The sequence below is a fragment of the Balaenoptera acutorostrata genome, chromosome 7 (assembly GCF_949987535.1).
Source record: "Balaenoptera acutorostrata chromosome 7, mBalAcu1.1, whole genome shotgun sequence".
Taxonomy (NCBI): Eukaryota; Metazoa; Chordata; class Mammalia; order Artiodactyla; family Balaenopteridae; genus Balaenoptera; species Balaenoptera acutorostrata.
In genome coordinates this window covers 55,877,829-55,905,819 of record NC_080070.1, presented here as the reverse complement: position 1 = coordinate 55,905,819, position 27,991 = coordinate 55,877,829, and the positions used below count along the sequence as shown (strand labels likewise).

The 27,991-nt window shown below is 38.0% G+C and overlaps 1 protein-coding gene across 6 annotated transcripts; it reads right to left on the bottom strand.

The window, feature by feature from the left end:
* Positions 1-27,062, bottom strand: STEAP2 (STEAP2 metalloreductase). Of its 6 annotated transcripts, none has more exons than XM_057549743.1 (7): positions 26,426-26,563; positions 21,428-21,626; positions 14,869-14,993; positions 14,105-14,629; positions 11,084-11,611; positions 7,888-8,052; positions 1-5,919 (listed from the first exon to the last, which is right to left on the bottom strand). In XM_057549743.1, the coding sequence occupies exons 4-7, from the start codon at positions 14,594-14,596 to the stop codon at positions 5,632-5,634; spliced, it is 1,473 nt and encodes a 490-aa protein (XP_057405726.1). In that variant the 5' UTR covers positions 14,597-14,629; positions 14,869-14,993; positions 21,428-21,626; positions 26,426-26,563; the 3' UTR covers positions 1-5,631. The 6 variants fall into 6 exon arrangements, with proteins under 6 accessions (XP_057405726.1, XP_057405729.1, XP_057405727.1 ...); XM_057549746.1 differs by having other exon boundaries at positions 21,508-21,626; XM_057549744.1 differs by lacking the exons at positions 21,428-21,626; positions 26,426-26,563 and adding an exon at positions 26,933-27,062.
* Between the last annotated feature and the right edge of the window lie 929 nt (positions 27,063-27,991).

Genomic DNA, 27,991 nt, shown 5'->3' with positions numbered 1-27,991 from the left:
TCACATTAAACAGTACTTTTTTATTTAGATGTTTATAGGCAGATCTATGAGAATGATATAAAAACATGGCATAAACTTTGATAATGATATTTTAGAGATTACAGAGTTTTAGCAAATATCTATTACACAGTTATAAAGAAGACAGTATTTTCCGCACAGATACAAAATACCTAATGAAAGGTCAAGGCAGGAAAATGAGTATAATTAATTAACAATGGAAAATCAATTCTAATGTGAATTGCACATTATCCTTTAAAAATTTTTAAAGGTAAGAATTATTGCAATCTAGTTTATTCAAACAGTGTTAAACGGCATCATGATAAAGAACTGAAGGCCAGAATGGATTAGTTTTGAGTTCATAAAAAGAAACCCAAATTTACAATGGCTTAAATACAGGAAAAGGCAGTTGAAGTTGTGAAGTAGTCAAGATCTTTTTAGTTTCTAACATGTCGTCCTTAGGGTTTGGCCTTGGTCTACTTGGATATTTGCAAGGGCTGCTGTTATATCACAGTTCTGGCAGGAAGATGGAGGAATAAGATAAAGGAACACATGCTGCTTTTCTTTGAAGAGACTTCCAAGAAGTCACTCACTTGTTCCCCTACATCTCGCTGGCCAACACTCAGTCACACAGGAACACCTAATGGCAAGGGTAGTTGAGGAATGTGATGGGCAACAGCTTTTAAAGTAGGGTAACTAGACATTGAGAGACAACTTCCAGTCCCCATTCAGGCTGGATATCTGTAAAGCTATGAAAGACCTTTAAAGAAAATCTTAAGAGAATCTTCCTTGGAGGTGGCAATTTGGAAATCATAAAGAAAGCACCTGCTTTGGTAATTTAATTTAGCCCATCTAGCCATTAGGAGAATCCAAATAGTCTGCCCTAATTTTGGATGACTGCATGTTGTTAATCCAATGATTTGGAAAGTTAAAAAAATCTGAGTACAGTAGTCCGCACCCCCCTTATCCACAGGGGATATGTTTCAAGACCCCCCAGTGGATGCCTGAAACCAGAAATAGTACCAAGCCCTATATAGACATACATGTTTTTTCCTATACATACATATCTGTGACAAAGTTTAATTTATAAATTAGGCACAGTAAGAGATTAACAACAATAACTAATAATAAAATAGAAAAATTATAACAATATACCATAGTAAAAGTTATGTGAATGTGGTCTCGCTCTCTCTCAAAATACCTTATTGTACAGATTTAATGCCTTTTCCATCTTAATTAAGCATTTGTCACACACTGTGGCTGTAACTTTTGCAGCATGAGGTCCAACGCAAAACTAGCTTGAATTTCTTTTTCCTTCTTCATAATTTCATGGATAGAAGAATCTTTCTTACCATAAATCTTAGCAACCTCAGCATACAATTATTTTTCTTATTAAGTCAAAAACTTTCACCTTTTCATTTAGAGGGAGCACTTTACAGCTTCTCTTTGGCATATCTGAATTGCTAGCGTCACTACTCTTGTACTTTGCGACCATTATTAAGTAAAATAAGGGTTACAAGCACTGTGATACCACAACAGTCGATCTGATAACCAAGACAGCTACTAAGTGACTAATGGAAAGGATACACCGAACAGAGGGATAATTCACCTCCCAGGTGGGCAGGATGGAGCAGGAACGCCCGAGATTTTACCATGCTACTCAGAATGGCACACAATTTAAAAGTTATTAATTGTTTATTTTTGGAATTTTCCATTTAATATTTTCAGACCATGGCTGATTGTGAGTAACTGAAATCACAGAAAATGAAACTATGGTAAGGGGGGGACTACTGTGTGTACATGTGTTAAGCTGAACTAAATGTTTTTTGGTATCATATCGACAGAACCTCTGAATATTAGCACTTTATAGTTTTCTTGCATTTAAAAAAAATTGAAGAACCTATTCATCCCTATAAAATTCACTGTTCAAAGGTATGAACAAATTGTGTTTCCACTAAAATTATTACAGTGTCATTTAGAGCAATTACATATACTGAAGATGTATCAGAATTTGCTTTACTGACTTATAAACAGTTGAGGGTGGAGCAGCTCATTTTCATGACAACACATTGCAAATATAAATCTTAACACTAGACTCAGGTTATTATACTATGTGTGCTTTAAGTCATGAATTTACAAAATAATTTCAACACGACATTTTAGGCTGTTTAAATACTTATTTCAAAACAGAGATTTTATAGACTGACACAGTTTCAGTGTTCATAATATTCCTAAAGAAATATTTATAAATTACATTGATGGTACTTTATTTAAAACATCACATAAGAATCTTTAACTTTCACAAAACTTTTCTGGAGGAGAAACCTCTCTGTACAGAAGTTATTATGAAATAGTTTAATGGCAAAAGGCAATTAAAAAGAATTAAGATCTTACATATTAGAGATAAACAATAAAAAAATTGGATATGATATATTCTTAAAAGCCCTTTTACACAAATAATTTTCATAATTTGACTGTAAGGATTAATATACATAGAGTTACTATTATCAAATTAATTTTAAAAGTAAAATTCCTTAATCAACTCAAGATTATGCTAATTTTAAGAAATTAGGTAGTTTAACACTGGAGCTCATTAACCAATCCCATATGTAGCACAAAATATTTCTCTCTGATAAATACCTATAAATATAATTTATTCATACTTTAAAATATTTTGAAATTTAAATAAAAATCTCTACATGTAGACAGTCTAGGCGAATTTCCATATATGCTTTGAAAAATATATGCTAGCATGAATATATTCTTATTTAAACATGATTTTAAATATTCTTAATAGAGGAGACATGGAATCTGCACACAAAAGCTAGGTAGCATGATTCAGTCAATGATTAATTTCCTCTTAGGAAAAAAATTACTTAATTATTTTGCATAGGATTAAAACTAGGTATATTTTCCACATTCTTAAAATTTTCTCAGGGGTGCTTCTCAAAATACAGTTGAGGAAAAAAAATCCCACTACTTTAAAGTTCCCACTACTTTCTCACATCTAGCAAGAGCAGAATTCAGTCCTACTTCTGAGGCCAGAGTAATGATTTTTAAAGAATGATTATGAGAAATAATGACTAAGAAAAATGATCAGGTAGGAAATAGTAAAATAAAGCAATTAGAAGTCATTTAAGTAAAGCAGTTAAAAGTCAATATTTTTTTTGCATTTTTAGAAAAGCTTTTAAAACACTTAGAATTATAATGAATATATTATATTTATTCTAAAACTTCAAAATTATTTCCTCTTTGTAGTACTGAAAAGGAGATATCACCGTTTCAAACAACTGTTACATCTTATATACATTTTCATAAACTTTGTTTTTTCATATTTTCAAAGGCCCCACTTATCTGTAATAGTGATAATTTTATTTATCTTATTGGCTAATTAATATATACATGCAACAATATACTTCAGTAGTCATCTAACTTTTAAAAATATTTCATTGTATTTTCACATTAAATGGTGCAAGTATGGGCTTAAGGGAGTGGAACTATAGGAACGAGAAAATATTAAAAATATGCTCTTAATTTCACTAGTCCACTATATAGTTTATAGGTGTTTACCTTTAAGTTATCACCCAACTGAATCCCTACTGAGAACTAACAAGTAAATGATTATCAAGAGGGAAAGAATACAATTAAAATAAAGAAAAAGGAAAAGCTCAAGTAAAAAGTACAAGCTACTAAAATTCAGCAAGAAGAGGACATCAGAGAATCATGAATAGTTTACCAAACGGACATGATGCGGTAGTAGGGAAGGAGCCATTGGTGGGAAAGGTAGCCTCCACTAAGTAAAAGTCCATTTATCTTTGGCAGCTGGATTCAGTAGAACCTTACTGGGTAAGTTTAAAAATGTTATAATTTCAGGAGGAGGAATACATATAATTGTATCTGCCTGCAATTTTCTATTTAAATAAGGAAAGAGCAAATGGAAAAAAAACATAGGGCTTTCTAACCAAAGTATGAACAAAATGCAATTTTAATGTGGAATGTCAGCACTGAAAACTTTCATGAATAATCTGTATGATTCTATGTCTCTAGAGTACATTTATAATTAACTGCTCATCTAAATATCCTTCATGCTTGCAAACTGCTCCCTAATTAGTGGCTGAGCAGGCAGGAGGACTTCTCAAGAAGAGAAAAAGAGATGACCAACTCTACAGGGACTTTTTAAGATTCTGTAGGACCTCAGCCATTCGTTAAAACTGCTGTGGTCCTATCTCTGCTGGAGTCCCTCACTCCACAGGGAGGCCTATGGACTGCCATGGATCTCCCGGGTCCTGTCCCAGGCAAGATCCTCTCCTAGGGTAAGTGTGGATTATCCCACAGGCAATGATAAATTTATGATTACAATATTTTCACATATCTTTTGACACCCACAACACACTGTAAAGAATGTCAGTGCCTTCATATCAAAGAGGAAGCATCTAGATTGGTATGCATGGGGATGGGGCAGGGGCCATACAGCCTAGCGACTAAAACTGTAGCCTCTGAAATATGACTGCCTGGACTTGAATGCTGGCTCTGCCACTCACTAACTGCATGACCTTGGGCAAATTACTTAACTTTTCTATGCTCCAGTATCCTTATATGTAAAACGAGGATAATAGCTACCTCTGTCATGGGGTTGTTGTAAGTACTGAATGGGAAAATACAAGTAAAGTGCTTAGAACAGTGCCTGGCAGGTTATAATCCATCCACGAATGTCAGTAAAATCCTGTACCATTCGGAGTATGACTGGCTAAGGTGCAACAGCTTAGATCAGCTGACAACTCCTTGTGTGTAAACGTAACACTTTCCCTCTAACTAGAAACAATTATAAGATTCCCAAGATTGGTACTAGATGAGAAAGATCAGTTTTGGAGGCCAGATGTTACTGTCTTCTCCCTGATCAGTATATTAATATGCAAATAAAACTGCTCTGTAACAAGACAAAGAATAAAATCTTTCATGAGGTACACATTATCAGTATATAGTCCATGTCTCCAATGCATTTTAAACATAATTTCAAGTTCAGTCTGTCTCTTTAATTTGTGTTTGTTTATAAATCACATTGGTTCATACAATTGATTACATTCTTCAAACCCGATCTTATGAAAGGAATATAGGGATTTTAACCACGCACCCTTTCCTAGATGCTAATGTAATGTGTCCTTTCTTAAAAATAATGTATGGTTATGCATTTCTATTTCTTAAGCTGGATAATAATTAAAACCTTACTGAAGCTTCAGAAAAGAAATATATCTATTGAACTATATTAAAACTTAAAGTTCTGCTGGTGTGCAGTTTTTTAACATTATGTTGTATCTATATTATTAACTATAAATATTTCTGCCTGATTATGGAATCAAGTTTCTTAAAATAACAACAGTCTTACGATTGTACAAAACAAAGCAAAACATACCTACATTTCAACAATAAGTTGACTATAAAAACTCATATTGGCAAAATGTGACATTAGTGAAAATAAATTTGAAGAAAATTCTACCACTAATTCAGTTGAGATCTCACTGAAGAGGTTTCAGCCCACAGCGATTTGACAGTGCACTTGCAACTGCAGATAAAGGAAGTCATAAAAATAATGGCATGAGGAGAACTTTATATGGTACCAGGGAGCACCATTTATCATCACATTACTGTAACCCTCTCTGGTGAGAGATGAGGAACTGCTCCTCCAATACCTTCTTCTAGAAACTGGCTCTTTTCCCAGCCTTTTTTAATTCTCTTTAGCTTTCGGCTTATACATGGAAGGAGTAAAATGATCTTACCCAGAATTACAATTGAGGGCAAAACAAGAGCAAGAACAAAGTTTGGTGGTGTATAAAATCTGTAGTACTCTTCTTCAAAAGCTCGTTTCCATCCATAAATTAAAACATGGAAAGTACTTATGAGCAGAGCAACATAGCCAAGTGTAGACTTGAGATAGGGGAGGACGAAAAAGAAACAGAAGAAGAAGCAAATTATTCAAACTCATAAATTAGCCCATCCAGATCTACCAAGTTTATATTTTGAGAACACTATTTTATCTTAAATTACTGAGTTACTCTTCGTTCTCTACTGCATTAAACAATTTTAGTATTTTCATATATTTCTTATATATTTATATGTACTTTTTTTACACAAATAAGGCTGTATTGCATATAGTCTAATATTCTGATTATTTTATTTATCACATCCAGAACCTTTGCCTCATGTCATTAAATATGAAAACATGACTTTAATGCTATATGATATTCTATTGAATGGATGTGCTATAATTTACCTAACCATTCCTTTTTGTTGATCATTTACTCTGTTTCCTACTTTCCTCAACTATAATGTCACTTTAAGCCCTTTTCTATATTTTGGTTTATTTCCTTAGAATTGATTTCTAATAGTGGGATTACTTGTTAGAACACCTGGGTTTTCCTTAAGGATACTGATAAAAACTGGAAAACTCCTTTATAAAAGTTATCCACATTTCTACCAGTTGTGTATCTTTTTTTAAAAAAATGTGTGTATGTGTGTATATAATACATGTATACATACGTATATAATAAAATTAAATGCTGAAGAGCATTCTCATGAGTATACACACACATATATACTAGTTGAAGATAAATATGAAAAATCTTACAGTAGTAATATGTAACATAAAAAGCATTTCAAATGGCTTTATCAACCATATTAAATGAGATTATTAAGAGCACTTTGTTAAACAGTTCACAGGTTAAAATCAAAAAGTTCAGCATTTTGGGTTCCCTACGTTATGTTTAATTGCTTATTTAAGAAATGGTCTATGTTACACAAAATGTAGTACTACATTGGCATAATAATGTAACTTCTAACTTCACTGGGGAAGGATCAACTCTCTCGCAGAAAATTGTTCTGCTTGCAATTACTCATCTAAATTTATAATGATACTTTGCACCCGTCTAGCACCTTTTATCAGTGGGCCTTCTATTTCTTTTCAGGTGTGATTAAACTAGCAGTTGGGAAAGTATTCAGATTTTATTTCCCTCAAAAAGGAAAAATGAATTTAGACGAGGGATATGTCCTTAATTTGAATGAGATTTTTATATCACTTAAAAAAAAACCTCAAGTGAATAGGCAAAAACCAAAACTAAAAACAAACACAATTTAGTGTACCACCAAATGACACTCATCTGCATATTGTGCTATAAACCATTTGGATACAACCAATACTGATTTTATGGTAATTTAGGTAGGGTCTCAGTTTGAGTTATATATTTTTAAAGTATGCAAATGTATTAAATAGCTATTACTGGAGAAAGTGAATGTTTAACTCATCAAAGAACACAATGTTATCTTGAAACCCCTTTGTAGACACTCATATACATATGTATACAACTGATGCACCAAATACATATACTAACAAGAATGATAAGGCTGGTTGCTTGCCAGAATCCATTAACTACCACTTGTGTTTGTGTGTGTATACACATTTCCTTTAAAATATTCAGACTGAGCTTCTCTCCACTTGAATTACAATGAATGAGACTTTTCTAGACAGATCAATATGACTCAAAATATAAAGTAAGTCTTCATTCATTTGCCCAATAATAAATTGACTTTGGTATTAAACTTGATCTAAGCTCATTCATCCCCCATTTTTTTTTTTTTTTCTTTTTCAAATAACCTTTATCTGTAACATAGTAGGCAGTACTATCAAAGCTTTCCAGTAAAGTCCTGTACTGGTCTTTCACTTACTAAACCAGAACGGTCCTAAGCTGGCCTCTAGCGACATAACATTCCACGAGCTAGATGCATGAAGAGCAGTCCCAGGGGCACTCTTTTATTAGCAGCATATTTAAAATCCAACTGTACTTAACTGGAATTAAAAATCTATGTCACCCAGTCCCTCACCAAACAAACCCCACATACCTGAATGAAGCTGAATTCCCTCCAGTTTAAAGCATTGCTCACTGAAGGGATGGAGGTGACTGCCAGGAGGGAAAGTAAGCCAAGGCTCATTATACCAAAGGAAATATACATTTCAATTCTCCAAACTTCTTCCTCGTTCCAAGAGTTTTCAATATTTGCATGAACCTAACAAGAAAGCAAACATGAATTTCCTTTGTTTGGTAGAATATTAACTGATTCAGCACAGAGTTCACTCTTGGCCTAAGAATATGTCATATACAGACATATAACATTTGAGTTGCACTAATGCAATTTAACAAACTGTTATGGAGAACCTATTACTGAATGGTATTGTTCCAGGTGTGAGGGAAAGAGAAGGGAGAGTTCAACAAAAAGAGGACTAAGATTCTCTCCTTCCTCACCCACATGTGAGAAGGGTGGGTAAATCTGTCATCACATTTGTAATACATCATGGTGACAGGGACTCTGGAGTCCCAAAACCGTGAAATACTGAGTGGTTGGTTCCAGAGGGACACAAAAGAAGTACTGACAGTTAGACTTAGTTTTCTGGTGCTTTTACAAGTTAGTTTAAACTTGGTTGAATATTTTGGGTACATTCTGGCCTTAGTTCAATTTAGAATCCAGGCAGGGAATTTCTAAACTATGTCTGTGCCTTCCTTTCTCACATGAAGAATATTTATATGTTGATTTACCTCTTCTTACCTTCTTTTCCCCAGGAAGCTGAGATTTCCCTGAGGATAAAGCCCTAAGGAGTGCAAATACTTAACCACTTGAATGGCCTCATTAATATACTTTCCAACTGTCCAGTTGCCTCATTCAGTACTTTCCCTTACATTGATAATGCACATAGAATCAAGCCAGAGTTTAACTCTGAATATGTCATATTCTGCATAGGGACTACTTTTAGAATTGTCTATTTACATGCAAACAATATAATTAGAGTATAAATCAAGGCTTGGATTCCTTGGGTTAAAGCTTTGGTTTAAATAATCTATTCATGGAAAACATTCTAACTTAACACCAGCTTAACTTTTTGTCCAATTCCAGGTAACCAAACATATTTGAAATTAAAAAAAAAAAAAAAAAAAAAGAGAGAGAAAAGCTATTTCTTAGCCATTGTTCCCTGAAGCAATCATACCAACATCCTGAAAAGAGCCACAGAGCTTATCTGTGGATAAAGGTTCTTATTATCTCATTTGGTGTCTATACAACAATACAGAATAACAGCATACCCCAGTATACCCGGAGATTACAACCTGAATCTTATCTACAAGCCCTCCCAATTCATCCCTTTGCTCCATGAGTATGTTTTTTTTTTTTTGAATTTAAAAGCATTTTTTTTTATCTTGAGCAAACTTTTTTTTTTTTTAAACATCTTTATTGAAGTATAATTGCCTAATGCAGAAGCTAACATGAGTATGTTTTTTGAGTGTCTACAATGTGTCAGGCACAGTTCCAGGCATTAGGAACTGTGAATATATCAGTGAACGAAACAAAGATCCCTCCTCTTGTGAACTTACATTATGATGAGAGAAGGCAGAGAACAGTAAATAAACAAAGAACACAAAGTGTGTTAGAAGGTGGTAAATACTATTGAACAAAGAGAAAGAAGAGCAGGTAAAGTAAGAGGGGCTGAGAGTACCAGGGCTGAGTCAGAAGCAGGTGGCAGAACGCAAACTGGTGTCCAAACGAAGGCCTCGCTGAGGAGGTAAGAACTTGATGGAAGAAATTTTCACATGTTGAGGTATGGGGAAGTCATTCTGGCTTATACATGATTTGGCTTGAACTTTATGCTAATTAGAACAGCTTGTCTTACGGCCTGTCAAACATACATTGTACATCAGCTTTACCATTAAAGGGAAGAATGTTGCCCATCATCAAGTTATACAAAGGGTTCAGTCACAGCCCACTGTCAGTTGACAGCGAGCCCTGAGGGGAATTCAGGAGGAAAAAAAAACAGGATGAGGCTTTCTGTGCTTTGAAATATTGGCCCCTAGGTAGTTAAGATGCGTATCTCAGGAAGAATTTCAATGACCCCAGATTCTTGCATCTTCGCATCTTCCCATATATAGAAAAGCACTAAAATCATTAACTTGAGGTATCTCTTCTTTGTGATTAGCAGTAATTCTTTATCAAAGATGTATGTTTGACTACACTTATTTCCTAGCCAAAAAACTCATATACACACTGGCTCCTTCCCTGCCCCTTCAGAAGAGTCCCCTTAGAGCTACTGAGAGGTTGTCTTCAGTTTGGTGCAAATAAAACTCTCTTCTATTCTTATTATTGATTGTTTATTATTTGTGTCAACAAATTGAAGACTTGAAGGAGGTGAGGAAGCTGGTGGAGTAGATATCAAAGCCTTAGTAGTCATTTAAGTGGTTATTTTTAGAGAGAATGGCTTAAAGAACATCAATCTAGTAATTTTTTTCAAATTATTTTAGGTTTTATTGTTGAAACAAGTGTAAGTACTGGATGCTACACACTTGGACCATGATGCCTTGGTTTCTTATAAAATGCAAAAGCTCTTACACATTTGTTTAGTACACGGTCCTCAGCTTTCATTGAGAAATGCTACATCAAAGAGCTTCGGTGAAACCCCTTACATTTGCTGAATGGAAATTATTGAGGAAAATCATAGTCTATTCCATCATCAAGCCCTTTCTATGAAGCTCTCCCAGAGATTTTCTTGAAGAGCTAAGTGCTAGAAAAGGTTCACCTGAGGAACCAGTATCTTTCCTGCTTTATGATAACAAAAACCTTGTGTGTGTCTCCTGATCTTGACTTCCTATTCTGTTTTATATTTTTCACTAGTTCTAATTTTATTGTGTATGTTTACTGAGAGCTGCCTTATTATTTCATGGAACATGGCCAATTATAAAATAATTAACTGATGCTGAAAGTAGTCACTGCAATTGTAATATTAAAAAAAGAAAACAAAACCCAACTCGTCACCTCTCTGTTCTTATTCTGCAAAGAAAGGGATGGTAGCAGCTTTTATTCTAAATGATTCTGAATTAGCCGCATAATTCTTGTGCAGAAACATCGTTTAAAGAACAATTCTTTCTCTTCCCTAAATATACCAAAATTTCTATTACAAGGTATGTGAAGTTTTACACTGTTTTAAATCTCACGTTTTACAGATTCTAATAATCAAGTATTTTACTAGCATCAGATAAATATCAAGCACGTCCCATACCTGCTGATAAGCCATGTTGAGAAACAAGTATCTTTCTGACCTTCTCATTGGTAAGCAGAGGCTGTAGGCAACATGGACTGAAGCGAAGAAAAAGCTTAGTAATCCTAGCTGTTTTCTACACTGTAACCAGGTCTCCAACCAAGGCGGAAATCGCCTATACTTGGTGCCATAATAAAGCTGATAAGCAGCTGCCAGGAGACCCGCCAGGTAGACCAGGGACAGCAAAGTAATGGCAACTATGGGCAAGGTTTTGTTCACAATTTCAATAGGAATCTTGTAAAAGTCACTCTGCTGGTTTCTAACATATGGATGAATCACATCTCTGACGAAAGAATAAAGAAAGAAAAACGTGGCCAGGCTTATGGCTACCACCACCGGCCCTCTCCAGAGAGTAAACAGTCGCAGGGGTAAATTTTCAATCTCCCTGGCTGATGATAATGATCCCAAGTCAACGGGAATGAAGTTCAACTGACGGGCAAGTTCAATAACCTGTTGTCGAGCTTGAATATTGTTGCTGCATATATAAACCTATGGAAGAAACAGAAGACTCGTCATTACTATTATTGCTTATAAAAATGGTGACAATCACACGCTCCATTTAATCCACAGAGCATCACTTATGATGACCCTGCGTGATGCAAAAAAATTAAGGAGATAAAGCATTTATTAATTTATTAACCTATTTATTTATAGGTTAAAATAGTATCATAAAAACAACAAAGTCCTTGCTACCTTCAATGACATGAAAAGAAAATGCAGAAAAATCTAGCTTGAACCTGGGAACAGAAGTCCTCAGGGGAAGGGAGGCGGGAGGAGAGAAAGGTTTCTAGATCACCAGGCTCTGAGCAGACAAGGTAAGGTCTCCCCTCCAACAGTCTAGGTGGAGTCTGAGCTGCAAGCCATGCCCCTCCCCTGTCCAGCTCTCTCACTCCTGCAGGGAACCGGGTGGGGCTGGCTCTCCAGGCTTTGGTGGACAGTACTTAGTTCTAGGACTAGCGATTCTGCCGAGTAGAGTGATTTCAAGCATTACCCTTTATGGCTATTCAGCAAGGGAAAAGATAAGCATGGATCCTGAATGGTTGAATTTGTAATTAAAACCTCTAAATGATGTCATGATGCTATACTATTTATAAAATTTAACTTTTGGCTTAGAAACCAATTCACCAAAACCATGGATAATCTCAGGTATATTATTTCATTGGTCAGAATTAGGAAATTCTTTCATCTTTAAATGAGGATAATATATTTGGTGGGGAAAATAATAGCATTAATAGGCTTAGTTAACTTAAACAGTAAAGTAACTGCCATTTTCTAAGAGCTGTTACCTCTATAGGAACTCTAAGATGTGATTGTGATCAGTGGGGGTGAGGGTGGGCTTTCAAACTACCAAAACCTCTTAGATATCGTAATGTAGTTGAGAATTCACAAATATTTGTTGAACACCAAGTTCACAAGTTCCTGGCTGGAGTGAGCCAGGATTAGAGTTAGGAAAATTTTGCTATAAAATCTCTGAGCTATGTTCAGGGAAAACAAATTCCTAAATGTATCCCTGAGGATGTTTATATAAAGGCTCTGAAACAGACCACACTGAAATGCTTGCCTACTAAACCTAGTTACATAATGGTGAGAATGTAGAGCTCTTAGGATTATTAATTTTATCTAACGTTAACCATATAAATGACAAAGTCTATACTATTATACAAATGTTGATAAACTTCTAAAATGGAGCAGGGAAGGTGGAGAAATATATACCAAAGAAGTAAGGAAAAGCATTTTATTTTTTTCCTAATTTGATAAATAAGTTTTATCAAATTTATTACAGGTGTGACAATGGTGGATTAAACTGTTTTTACTTCACTGGGAAAAAAACTACAAATTTTAAAATTTTATAATAAACCTAAAAGAATAAATCAAACATACATAAAGCCACAAGGACTACAAAATACAAATGAATCTCTTTCTGTAGCTCACATTGAACTTAATCTCTTGTTCTACAATTTCTTTTGTTGAATAATTAAAATCATCACAAATATGGGCAAAGGATTAAATTCAGGTTTATCTCTAATTTGCTAGATTTGTATCCATTGCCAAACCTTGGTTGATGTGCAAAAGAAAAAAAGGATTCAGAAATACTCTCTAGGAAAGTAAGAAAGTATATATTCTTCCAAATTAAACACTTCAAAATGAGTGGTTATCATGACTCTGATACGCAGCATATAGTGATGTAATACTTGAATTTATTTTCTAAGACATCTAATCAACTGTCTTTATGGACAAAAATAAAAGTATTTTATCATCATGCTTCATTATAATGCATAACCACACTTTTGAAAGATTTTTAAGGTGCACTATTTTATGTGTTTACTTATAAAAGCTGCCATTCCACAAAAGCATTGATGGAGCTCCCCATCTGCTTTATTCTCAAACTGAACTAAACAGAACTCATAGATTAAAGGAGAACCTGAGAAATCCAATCTGCTTCTACCTTCCCCAGACAGATTAAAATCTACCCTTAAAATAAAACAAACTGTACTATTTAAATTCTATGAATATCTACATAAAATAAAAAGGTTCTTCTAAAGCATTCTTCTTGAGGATCATACTACATAGCATTTCGCGCAGAGATGGGATACTGTTTACCAAATAGCTTCAAGGAAGGAAGAAGGGAGGATGGAAGGATTGGTGGGAGGGAGAGAGGGAAAGAAAAAAGACGTGATTGAGATTGTTTTAATATTTGAGGAAGCAAGGAGATGGCCCATTATTCAACTGCCAACCTTGCCTTTTTCTTGAATTAGCTGATTATGATAGGAAAGTTCCAGTTATTTTCTCAGCTTTTCACATCATTTTGGGAATAGAAATGTGCCCTTACAAGGTCAGGACACAAATCTTCAGGAGCTCATACATAGTTTTCAAAATGATAATCACTGGAGAGTGTCAAAATTCAGTTTTTAAATATATGATATTTGTTTTAACTAAGTACAAAATACCATCTAACTAAGAATAAAATTTAAAAATACATACTTGTCGGCTGGCATCCTTTGGTCCTAACTGAAGTGCCCAAGCTGAGATAACATTAAATCCTTTCACAATCAAGGAGTCCGGGAATAATGAAGCCAAATATTCTGCATTGGATTCTGGGTATTGGTTTATCCTCATGTTATTGCTCACATCAATCAGGATTTTACCCACAAGCAGATGTCTCAGGTCCCACAGGGAGGTGTAATGTTCTCTATGTATAGCAACAAATATTATATTTGTTTTTATTAGAGCATCTTCATGGTGAGTAACATCTACTACATGAGGAAAAAATTCGGAAGCAAACTTAGGATTTCTGCTTCCTATGACCACATGATAGCCACATCTAATAAGTCGAATGGTCAGGGATTTAGCAAAATCCCCACTTCCAATTACACCTACAGTGACCTTCCTTGCATCTTTGATACCATTTATGCCATTAGGCAAAAAAGTTTCGCTAAGGCTCTTGGGGCTTCCCATCATAGAGATCGATTCCATAATACAGACTCTTCTAAGATCACCAGGGATATCCTAGGGGAGAGAAAATAAAATGTTCATCAATTACCTATTACCAAACATGAATACACTTCTAGATGTTTTAACAACATCCCTTATTTCTAGAGGTAAAATAGTTTGGCAAGCTATATAACCTCGAACACTGCAAGACACAATTTGAAGCTAAAAATGGATCTCGAAATAGAAAAATGACCTGTCACAAAGTTGATGTGCTAAAGTGGAGCTTCTCAAATTTTAATGCATACTTGAATTACCTGAGAATCTTGTTAAAATGCAGATTCTGATTCAGTAGGTCTGGAGTGAGGCCCAAGATTCTGCATTTCTAGTAAGGTGATGCTGATGTTGCTGGTCTATGGGCCCCTCTTTGAACAGCAAGGCTCTAGAGCACAAAAGGAAAGAGACTGAAGTTTTCAGCAAGGGAGAACTCTTTACAAAACACAGTTCTAACAAGTGTGATTATCCAGTTTCTCAGCAGACCAGAGGCAGCAAGTCAGAAATGCCACTAAAGGTACAGAAGGACTATGACAGTTCATCACAGCTCACAAGACAAGAGAAAACAGAAAAACAATAATAAAACCCAAGAACTTATTTATAACCCCAAACTGTCTACAGTCATTTGTGATGGGGTCTACCTCAGTAGCTAGTGAGGGACTTTATTACTAAATGAGAGTAAGCTAAATCAGCTACTAAAAAATGAAACCTTGCACTTAAATAATATTTTCAGAAAAGTAGGCATAAAAATATAACAAAGAATTAATTAAATACGATAGACTTCTATCATTCACCCTATGTCCTATTCACTTATCATAGAGAAAGATAGCTTCCCTGTGTAAAGGGGGTTAATAATGTGTTTATGGTCTTAAAGTACACAGTACTTATGAAATCTTTTTCTCCCCGTTTTTCTTTTTTTTCCCCATTGGTTACATACAACATGATGCAGTTATTTTTTTCTGGAAAAATCTGTCAAATTCTTTTCTGAGTGACTAACACCTTATAGGTTCATATTTGTTGTAACTTGCTCAGGCATACCAATCAGATGACCATGAATCAGTGTCACTGTTGGGTCTGGATAAAAAATACTCTTCCATTTTATCCGCAATGCACAATTTCTTTTATGCTAACAGCAGATGTGGATCACTTCAGAGAACTTAATGGATTTTACAGGAACAGGTGGAATGTTTTAAAAAACTTTTTTTTTTTGGTTTTTACTAAATGAAATTTGAAATTACTGGAGCAAGGAAAATCCAACTTTTTACCCTAGAACTGGAGCATGTTCAATGACTCCAAATACATCAGTAAATTAATCTTTAAAAAGATAATAATATTACCTCATACTCATATAGCATACACTATGCGCCAGCTCTGTGCTTTACAAGTTAACTGAATGAATCCCCACAACTACCCTATGAGATAGGTACTAATACTCTCATGCCCATTTTGCAGATGAGGAAACTGACACATGCAGAAGATAATCTGTACAAGGTCACAAGAGAGAAACTAGAGGAACCAGGATTAGAACCCAGGCAGTCTAGCTAAGGTATGTGTCATCTGGGTGCATGTAAGGAATTTAAGAAAGATATGGGGGCGGGGGCAAGGTGGAAGAGTGACGGTTGTGTTCATATTAGTGTATTCTCCTTCTTTGGTCATGTCATTGCTCCTTAGCATTACCTAGTCATCTTAATGTCTAACTTGGATCTTGGGAAAGGAGAAAACTCACTATTTTTTAATCTATTACATGGTTCATTTCATACTTTTCAAGATATAAGGGGTGATAATTATTTGTTTTCCCTTGGAGTGACCCCATGCACCTTGAAAGGCAGGCGGCGGTCAGGGGCACCAGGGTAGTACAAAACTGTCAACATCTTCGTGGAGATATTGTTGGCTACTTGGAGAATCAGGAGCAGTTAAAGGAATCAGAAATAATTAAATCAATGCTCATTTCATTAAACAATTCAAGGTGAACTGACCAACCTACCCCTAGTCATATACATTATCTAAGGGTAAAAAGAGTTAACTAGACTCACACACCAGAAACCGTTTCCTATATCCCAGTCCCAAGTTCTTCTAAGTAGAGACTGTAGCATCTCCCAAAACGTAAGAATTTCAAAATCTTTAAATATAAGAATCATGACGATCAAGACCTTTTCAAATGAAAAACAAAAACAAAACAGTATCGCTTATCTGCTTATTTTACAAAGCAAGTTCAAACCCCTTCTGCACATCAGAATGTGAACAGGTAAAAATACATTAGGGCCTAATAATGTCATCTCTGGGTACCTCATTTTACCATGTATTTTATACATATTAATAAGTGACTCTGTCCTAACATGTCTGGGCCTTATTCACATTGTATTTCTAATGGCAAGTTCTAACTGAACCCTTTAATAGTATGACTGTGTCTACAAATAGAAGTTGGCCTAAAAAATGAGACTCTTTTCATCAAAGTGTTAAGGAATGTAAAAGCATTCATGAGAGAAAAAAAAAAAACAGCCTTTAACAGATCTGAGAGATGGATTATTTGTGTATTGCTGAAAGCATATACCATATGCTTGTGTGCTATTTCATAGTTCACAATATTTTCACATATATTACCTTATTTAATTCTCAGATGGCTGTGAAGTACATATTATGCCCATCTTAAAGATGAGGAAACAGAGGCTTAGAGAACCTTAGCAATTAATCAAAGACAGTACAGTTGGTAGTTAACACAACAAGGCTTCAAATACGAGTCTTTTGACCTCTGCTCATTCTAGTATTGCAGTGCAAACATTGTATGGGGAATCTTAAAACTGTCTAGATCACCAAATGTCACCCATTAACTTTATTTTCCAAAAGAAATACTAACTCTAAACAGTTCAAGCTTAGGATAGTTTTAGGTAAATCCAAAGCTATAAGGTTAGGAATTCTAGCTACCAACCGATCAATCAAATCAATCAATCAACAATAAATCCAATTTTTAGATCAAAACCGACCAAAGACCTAAATTTATTAATACTACAAAACAAAACATGATTGGTTGATGGGTATCTCTTGGAGAACCCCCAGATAGCAACTCATTTTCTTCTGGGGGCTCTGCAAACACTGTGAAGGTGTGTACTGCTTCAAGAGGGAAGGGAAAAAGAGCCGAGAAGTCTGTCTGTCTCCTGTGGAACCCACCCGTACACAGACTTAAAAGCAGTGCATCTCCACAAACTATGGGTGCTGAGACACTGGGGCAAAACCTCATCAATCACTTCATAATTTGCTAAGCCATCATTTTGGATCACTTGATTAACAGCTGAGCTGAAGTTTACAATCGTGATATCCATAAAAAATGGGGTTATAAGAAGTGAATTATGTCAATAGCTGAAAATAAGAGTAATAAGCACCTTACGTGGTATATTTCCACTGACAAGGAGTGATGCAACTATAATCTAAAGGCAGATCTACTCTGCTGTGATCCAGCGTAAATTTATCCAGGCCACTGTGTGCTTTGCACATAAGAGATAAAGAAGAGAAGCATGGTGCGTACACTTAAGGAGTTTACATTCCAGTTAGGAAGAGACAGTATGTACTTGGAATAAAAAGCAGAAAAAACCCCCTCATATCAGCATATAATTAAGAACTAGACTGTATGATCAGAGCATAGTTATTCTAGAAAATCAGGGAGAGAAAAATATCACATGGTGTTCCCTTACCTCAAGTCATTCTATATATTTATGAATTGTACTTGGGAAATAATCTCTAAATTACACAGAATGTCTTCAAGCCAGGTTCATGACAGTACACTACAGGCTCATTCTAGCTTAAAACCATAAGGATCCAAAATTAAATTTGGCTTTCTGTGACCTTACTTTAAAAGTGCTAGGGCACCGGTTCCCAAATATGAAGCTATCACTGGTCGACAGCAGTTAAAAAGTATATGGATACAATAGGGAGTTTTTCATAAAATTATTCAATTTAACAAATTGTCCTTTACTCTGAGAATATCTCTTAACTACCTTTACTGGTCAAAATGTCCTTTTTTCATAAAAGGATAGTGATAACAGCTGTTTGAGTTGGCAGTCCTATATAGATCCTCTCCCTCTCCTTTTTATTTTACTGGTCTGACATTAGGAAACTCTCTATATAAAGTGCTCCTTAAGCCTGTTGGAGAGAAAACACTTCTGGGGAGGGGAGAAAAGCACCTTGGAACAAACTCCCTGCTGCTAGAGATGTCTGCTTAATCCTCAGATGAGATATCAAATATCCCAATCTAATTTTCTGTGACTAAATTGTGATTCTTACTATCATGATCTTTGGGTTGCAAAAAGACATTCCCTACGTTCTCAGCATTTAAATAAACATATAAAACCCAACTGTTTATAACAATAAAGTATTTCTTTGAGGGAAGAGGTGGGGTTTTTTTTAGGTTTTGATTTTTTGGAAGAAATTCTTAAGTCCTTTAGACAATGCCAGAAGCAAAGCTGCAATTCTGCTTGAAAAACTAGAGTGTGATTTCTTAACGCACGGTCCCTCAACCAGCAGCATCAGAATCACCTGGGAACTTGTTAGAAATGTAAATTCTTAGGCCCTACCGGAGACCTCCTAAATCAGAAACCCTGGGAGTGGAGCCCAGCAATCTGTATCATAAAAAGCCCTCAGGTGATTCTGATGCACATTAAAGTTTGAGAATAACTGCCCTAATATAATGCAGTCCAATCACTATTTGCTATTTGAATATTAAAATCCACTTAAGTCAGACTATTAAATTCTTTCCCTCAGCTGAAACTGTTGGGTAATCTGTATGCATCCTCATTTAAAAATCATTTTCCAAAAATTACAAAATAGTAATTTTATTAAAACTATGCAGATCTAGTCTTTGAAATTCTGTTTATAAACTATGGTAATTACAAATGATTCATTAATATTTCATACTTGGATCTGAGTGTCTTTTTGTGTTAATGTCTTATAGAACCAAAAGATTTTCAGAAAAGAAATATAATAGCATTAAAGCAAAAGTTTGACTAACTCCAAGCCTTCAGACTTTTCAAATAACCAGCATTTTAATGAGATATTCAAAATTACAAGTAACTTCCAAGATATTTCCTAGGCTCAGTATGTATTCAATATATACGTTTATATGGGTATGATTTTATGATGTTTCTAGGTCCTAAATCATCAAAACAAAACTTTATATGTTTATTATGTTGCGATTGCTAGGGTAAGAAAGCAGTCTAATTCATGGTAGGAAGATTTTCAACAAAAAAGCATTCTGGTTAAATTTAGGTTAGTCTAGAAATTCAATTTTTAAAATGTATTACTCAAGGACTTCAGTTAATAAAAAATTTTAGGATCTTCTTCAATAAATTAAAGCAACAACATCCCAAGACCTCCCCACCAACCCACTTTTCTTCTGTGTTTAGGCCAGAGAAGAAGCTATACACGTCCTTCCATCCACCTCATAATATAGCCTGCTACGTCAAGCACACCCGTGTCTCCTGTGCATGCCTGGTCTTTCATAGCACTGCAATTTAACATGACCAGGGGGTATGTCTAAAATGAAGCTGGGAGTAGCAGGTCTTACAATGGCTGAAATACTTTCCCCATCTTATAACCTTGTTGCAGATGGTACTTTGAGATAAGGACACCTATATTTATTGGCTAGCAAATACAAGTTTTTCTGCACTGCAGTAACTTATTCATAAACAAATAATCTTCTATGATGGGCCTGCTATTCTAGCCTCTACACAAACCCGTTTCCCTAATTTCAATACCATACCATAAACAGTTTACAAGTGGCACCAATGGCCACTGGGTGCTATGAACTTTAGGGGTCTCTGATGATTGACATCAGTTTAGAAATCAGTCCACAACCAAAGGTCATAATGATACTCACCCACCATCCCCAACCATTCCCCCATCCAATGTCTCATTGAGCCCTATCCACCAGGCATGCAGCTAGATGTTAACACTGCAATGATACAAAACAGGCAGTGGCCATCCAAGCAACATGATAAAATTATGAATATTGAAGCATATATAACAACTAAAAAATTAGTTTTATTGAGGTGAAATATACATATCGTGAAATTTACCCATTTAAAATGTATAAATTAATGATTTTCAGTATTTACAGTTATGTAACCATCTCCACAATCCAATTTTAGAATATTCCCACTAGCAGTAACTGTTATTACTCAAATTTTAATAAAACCTGCCAAGAGTATATGCCTCTTTAAAAAAAATCCTACTTCCCACAATGTCCTGAAAGCCCCACTGGCTTTTATACACACAGCAGATTGTGACTTCAGTTTTGCTGACTCTGCTGGATGCTATGGGAGTACCAGAGGGTCCCATTCACTGCTTGGGTTAAGTGGAGAGGCAGAGCCTCAGTCTCAGAGCTGCCTCTTCCCACAACGGAGAATGACCTTCTAAAGAAGCGGTTCTCAGCTCCAGCTGCACCCGGGAGTGACCTGAGGAGCTTTACCACATAGTGATACCTAGTCACCACCGCCCCTCCACCCAGAGTTTTATTTAATCGGTCTGGGGTTCAGCCTGGGCATCAGGATTTTTTAAGAGATCCTCGGGTGTTTTAATATGCAGCCAAGATCGAAAATAACTCTACTAAAAGAGTTAGGATTCAACCTCATACTTATATTGGTATTTGGAGATAACAGATGTGGCTTTCTGATCCTCAGTTACGCTCCTTTTCACACTGTTGTTTGTAATAATGAAAAATAACCCTAGCAAGAGACTAACAGCTGCCCTTGAATGCTGGAAGCTGTAGAATATGCACGCAGCCCTTTCCCCTTTCTCACACAGGCTCCGAGCTGTCTCAGAAGGTCCACTCACTATTTTGCAATTTCCTCTCTTCATTTTTTGGAAAGGGCAGTGCCATTCCTTAAAATGTGTCATCCCACCACACAGCATACTTTGTTCCTGTTAGTTCATAACATTCAAAATTCAGAATGTTCCAGTGAGGGTGTCTCTTCTTTCCACTTGACGAGGGCCTCCTCTCCCCAGTTCTCCAGGCATCAGAGGTTCTGCTGACCTGAGCAGACGAGAATTTCCAGGTGGACCGACTATCAAGCTTTAATGTGGGTATGATCATCTAGGGATCTTGCTACAATGCACATTCTAATTCTCCAGGTCTGGGGGGGGCTTGAGAGTATGCAGTATGCAGTTCAAGGTGATACCCATGGTCCTAGTTCATGGGCCACATTAGGACTAGCAAGGCGCTAGAGTTTCTCTACCTTTTGTTTTGATCTTAGTCACAGGTAATACAGACTAGATAATTGAAAAGACTATGACATTTATAGAAAGTTTTGTTTATGTGGTGTCGAGGAGAAAGAATAGGCCCAGGCTTCTGAAATCACCTTGTTTTCTGAGTCTTAGTTTCCTTTGTTAAATGGAAAACAAAAAAGTTGTATTTGACTCTGCATTCCTTCCCAACACTAAAATTCTTTTGTTTCCAAGACTTATAGCTATATAATAATGGTAATCGCTAGCTTTATTTAACACTGTGACACTTCTACTTTATGAGCTCCATCTAACAGTGTGTTTTAAGTAGCATATGGGTTCCTTGAAATTTCAAGGTCACAGTTTTCTTGAGTGGCATCTGACTTGATGTATGCATTTAATTCTTAAAGTATCTTATCAAGTGAAGAGAATTCCATTACACTCAGATACATGAAATCCTAAGATTTTCAATTTAGAGGAGTTTCCTTGACATTCCTCCGGCTGAATGGCAGCTGTTGTGCTCTATTAATTTTATAAAACAGAACGGAATTTGTTTCACAAACATCTAGAGCATTAATTGTTGGATAATAGTAACTCTGAAAGGGCTGTCCTCAGAGATCTTGATGACGTTCACAACCTGCTGATTTGGATGTGTTATCAAGAAAATGTAATCCTCCAGGGCCATGAGATGAAGTTAGTGTAGTTTTGACTTTGAAAGCCACATCTGAACCTTTCTTCTTCTGTCCTGCAAACCCCAAGCTCCTTTGAAGCCCATGGCACCTCGTAATATCCTCTCCCTATACTCACTGCTGTCATCTACTGACTTCTAGCTTATTCATTATCACTAGTGACTTTGGCCCCCAATACATACACACTCTTCCTCTCTACCCCAGCAGTTGTCATCCTTGTCTACTACTTCATCATTCGAATGGATGAAGCATTCAACCTCATGGCTTCATTTCCTTCACTTATTCATCCAAGGCAATGAATCTTTGCCTCCACCACAACTCAGATATCTCCAAGCACTATCTCTTAGCCTTCCAATAACCTTAGTCAAATGTTCACACTGATAATTCCAGATGGTAGAAGAAATCTGATCCACTGACTATATTCTCACTTTCCCGGTTTCTTTATCCATCCTAGATTCCACAGTGTATATTTATCATTTCTCACTTAAAAAGATCGACTCTTGTTACAGACTAAATGTTTATCATCCCCCATCCCCCAACAATTCATACGCTGCAATCCTAACCCCCAATGTAATGGTATTAGGATGTGCAACCTTTGGGAGGGGATTAGGTCACAAGGGTGAAAGCTTTATCAATGGGATAAAAAGAGAACCCAGAGAGTTCTGGGCTCTCTTCTGCCATATGAGGACACAGTGAGAAGTTGGCTGTCTATGAACCAGGAAGTAGGCCCCTACCAGACTGAATCTGCCATTGCTCTGCTCTTGGACTTCCCAGCCTCCAGAACTGTGAAAAATAAATGTTTATGGTTTAAGCCACCCAGCCAATGATATTCTGTTATAGCAGCCTGAACAGATTAGGACAACTCTCTTGCTCTCCATCACATCCACTTGGCAAAACTCAAGCCCTGGAAGAACCCAGCTATCCATTTTCACTGTATCTGTATCCAAGTTGGTGAAGGCTGCTAAAGAAAAATCAGACAACGCAGCTCACCTTAAATTCACAATCATTAACCTCACCTATCAAAGGACAGTCTGTCCACTTCCGTCCTGGAGACCATCCCTTTTCTCCTCCCAAGCAGCTGTGGTTATGATCTCCTCATAGACATCTCAAACTTAACAGGTTCAAAACAAAACACTTTTTCTATCCAGATCTGTTTGCATTCATCCAAATTTCCTCCTCTCAGTAAATGATATCATTACTCATCAGTTGCTCAAGCCAGAAATCTGGGAGTGATCCTCCAGTCCTTGTTTTCCCTCACTCTTGACAAAAAATCCAACACCAACTTCTGTTTTCCAAAATATTTCTTAAATTCCTCTCCAATGACACCAGCTTAATCCAGGTCTCTCTCATCTCTCACCTGAACTCTGCAAACATTTTCTAATGGTCTCTCTACTTACTCCTTTGCCTCTTTCCAAACCATTCTCTAGGAAGCAGCTAAGATCATCCTAAATTGTAAATCAGATGATGTCTTTCACCTCCTTAAAAATCAGTGGCTCCCTGTTGCATTTTGAACTACAGTCACCTTCTTGACCTAAATGAACCTGACCTGAAGGCTCTGAATGAACTAGCTAGTCCCAGCACAACTCTTTTTAAAAAATATTTTATTGGACTTCCCTGGTGGCACAGTGGTTGAGAATCTGCCTGCCAATGCAGGGGACACGGGTTCGAGCCCTGGTCTGGGAAGATCCCACATGCCGCGGAGCGACTAGGCCCGTGAGCCACAACTACTGAGCCTGCGCGTCTGGAGCCTGTGCTCCACAACAAGAGAGGCCGCGATAGTGAGAGGCCCGCGCACCGCGATGAAGAGTGGCCCCCGCTCGCCGCAACTGGAGAAAGCCCTCGCACAGAAACGAAGACCCAACACAGACAAAAATAAATAAATAAAATAAAGAATTATAAAATATATATATATATATATATTTTTTTTTTTTATTTAGGCTGTGCCGGGTCTTAGTTGGGGCACAGGAGATCTTTGTTGCAGCATATGGGATCTTTTCAGTTGCGGCTTGTGGACTCTTTAGTTGCGGCATGCATGCGGGATCTAATTCCCTGACCAGGGATCGAATCTGGGCCCCCTGCATTGGGAGCACGGAGTCTTAACCACTGGACCACCAGGAAAGTCCCCCAGCACAACTGTTCAATGTCATCCCGTATGACTGTTATTCCCTATGGTCCAGCCACAGCATCCTTTTCTTGAAGCAGAAAAGACCAATCACTTTCCCATCCTGTGAACACTGCACATCCTATCATGTCTCTTCAATACAATGATTCACTCCAGTTTTGTTCTGTTTTGAGCCCCTGGTAGGTTTCCTTTCTTATGTAATTGTTCTTTACTCATTACTATTTCCCCCACCAGAAAATAAGCTCCTTGAGGGCAGAACCACGTTTGTCTTGTCCATCATTGCCTCCACAGTGCCTGGCACATAGTATATACATAAGAATGCAATAAATATTCTTTGTTGTCAAATGCATCTAAAAATGTCAGGACCAGAAGAGATGTAATAGGTCTCTAGATAAGATCCCTCATTTTGCTGATGAAGGCTTGTGGGCCGAAAGTGGGTGACATGTCAATGTCATGGTTAAGTCAATGTCATGGTTACTGGCTGAGCACAGAATAAATGCATCTCCTGATGCCCTGAATGCCCTTTACTGAAACTGCAGTGTTAAAATATAATTACGCTCATTCACTTCAAGTCTATTTTCCATGTCACTAGTACAATAAAAAGTGACCTGGATACAGTTTTTCATTTCCTTTCTGCACAATTAGCTCAATTCATCATTATTAATACTGTCTCATTCCCTCACCCCTCCACCCCCGCAATGACTGACAAGCTAAGAGAAAGAAACTGCAGCCATTCCAATTATGTTTCTAAATATGCTGCAAAATCTCTAGGACAGGTGTTTTTCTTCTGTAGATAGCTTTTAAGCTTTGAAACAAGAGAGAGCTGTAGAATAAAAAAAAAAAAATACAGCCTTAAAGAAAGAAAAAATAAATGGAGATCAACACGACGAGTAAATAATAAACGTGAAGAAAAAAGTGTATGGGGTGTGAAGGGGCACGTGCTTTGGAGAGAACTAAAAAGGTTCCCAGCATCAGGGCTGTTAACAGGACTAGAATCCAATCAAAGTCAAGAGGGTGGCAGGTGGGGCAGGAGTTCGAATTCTACTTGCACTTTCACCCACAGCAATGAGTGATAATTAACCATGGCCTGGAATAAGTTTTTCCATCTAAAAAATGTACGGCCTGAGGAGTAAAAACTGACATCAATCCTTCTCCAAGGGGTGGGGAAGATAATAAATGGAAATCTCTCGACAAAAATTCCCTTTATCTCCCTGCTTTATTTTAAGAGCAAGATTTTTGGGGCATAATTTTCAACAAGTTTTGGCTGTGGCTGAATACAGGTCTCAGATAATTTAGGACACTCAAAGAAGAGGCCAATTACTTTCTAACACATAATGGCCTAAACACACCACCGTCACATCACTGGGTAATAAACAAAATGACTACTTAGAAATACTTAGATTTCGAAAAGCAGCGCTGCCCGATCTTCAGTGAAATGCTCCGCATGAACCCAAAGTGGTAAGGAGACTATCAGGGAGGCTAAGGTAACCTGCCCGTCCTCTCCCTTTGGGGGACATCCTACCTGGGACAATGTCTCTCCTGGCCTCCTTTCTCCTGGGCCCAACCAACCTCAGGACTTTCTGGGAGCTCGGGGAAGTAGGGGGCGGGATCCGTGGAACAGACACCCTTCCCACTCCCCGCCTCTAGGTACCAGGCGATCCAGGACCCCAGCAGCTCAGGCGGACGCCGCAGGCGGCGCGGAATCCAGGGAAGGAGGGATGCAACGCTTGGCGCCGACCGCATCTGGCCCTTCAACTCCGCCCCCGCCACCGCGTCTAGAGCTCTCCCCAGCTCGCTCACCTCCGCGCCCTCCGCGCCGCGTAGGGGCGGGCCTCGCAGCTCTCCGCGAGCAGCGCCGACTCCCCCGCGGCCTCCCCGGGCTCTAAGGCCTAGGAACCGCGCCTCCGGCCCGCGGCTGTACACTGGGTGCCGCGGCGGTCACGCTTCGGCAGCTTCCCCGCCTCCCCAAGCTGGATCGCGCAGGACCAGGGAGGGGAGGAGGAGGAGAGAGGGCGGGAGGAAGGGCGGCGCGCGGAGGCCGGCCTCGCAGGACGCGCCGCTAGGGGCTGCGCGCAGTGAGGGCGCAGAGCGCGGCGCGGGCGCCGGGACGCCGAGTGGAGGGCCTAGCGGGCGAGGTGGGAGTGCCGAGGAGCCGGGGAGGAGTCGGAGAGCTCGGAGCGGGGGAGGGGTAGGCGTGGGGAGCGCCCGGCAGGACGCGGAGCGCCGAGAGGGGCCGGCAGAGGGGCGGGGACCGTCCGGGCGGCACGGCTCCAGCTTCGCGCTCCCCGCCTCCCCCCACCCCCATACCTTCTGGGAGCTGCCGAGTATCCGCCCTTGGCCTGCGCCTCCCTGCAGGGCTCCCCCAGGGTTCCTTTTGAAGCCTCTCTAGAACAGTTGAGCCCACTTTTCTCCTCCACTGCGTGAGTGCTGTGTGGTCGCCTTTCCACTCTAGACTTTGCTTTTTATTACACTCCCACCCCCTTCCCGACTCAGTTCCTGACAGGTCTCCAAGAAACTGCGCTTCTTATCCTGTACGTGTTCTTTCCCTCACCTCTACCCACCCAAATCATCTTTTGGCTGGACTGTGTCCTTGGAGTAAAATGTTCAGAAATGCCCTTTCGTGAACCACATTTAAAAACTCCCTGGGATAGGAGAACCCTCAGAGCCGGCGGGCTGCATAGCAGTTTGGTAGCTTTGACCTTTACTCTAGCTGGTGGCGCTGGAGCTTTGGTGTTGGAGAAAAGACGGTTAGGCCTGGCGGTCAGGATACCTGGGTTCCTGGGAAAGACGTTTGACTGCCGGGGCCGCAATGGCCTTGAGTGTTCAGAGGATTCCTGAGCTGTAAGGCCACCTTTGGTTTGGGGATTATGTGGATTTTCTCCCTGCAGATTGCCAAATAGTCAGGTATCCTTTATTTTTTGTGCTGAAGCTGTAAGCAGAAGCAAGAGATCTTTATTCTCAAATATAAAATCAGTTCAGTGAAGATTCTCAAATTTGGGGAATTTGTTTGCATGCATTAGTGAATCCCCATTTCAGCAAATTTAAGTTTAAAAAAAATCTCTCCCGGTGGTTTATTAACCAGGAAAAAAGCTCTTGAAGTCGGTCTTGGATCGATCATTGGACACTGCACTTTCCCCTCTGTAGTCTATAGAGAGATTAACCTTTGCAAATGCTGCTTTGGAAATACATTCTTTGTTTGACTTGACATGTGCCCCCTCCTCCACCTACAAATATTATCGAGGTTTGAAGTTTAGACATAAGCTACCTTTCAGTGGTGTGTCATGATGTGGCAGCGTTGGCATCTGGTAAAATTCTTTCCACTTTGCTAAGTGGAAAAAAATAATTAAATTTTATGTCAATTTTGAT

Coding starts and splice junctions, on each gene's coding strand:
- STEAP2 (XM_057549744.1), bottom strand. CDS start 14,596: ATGGAATCGATCTCTATGATGGGAAGCCCCAAGAGCCTTAGCGAAACT. Junction 11,612..14,104: donor CAAAGGATGCCAGCCGACAA/GTATGTATTTTT, acceptor TTTCTTCCATAG/GTTTATATATGCAGCAACAA. Junction 5,920..7,887: donor GGGAATTCAGCTTCATTCAG/GTATGTGGGGTT, acceptor CCCTATCTCAAG/TCTACACTTGGCTATGTTGC.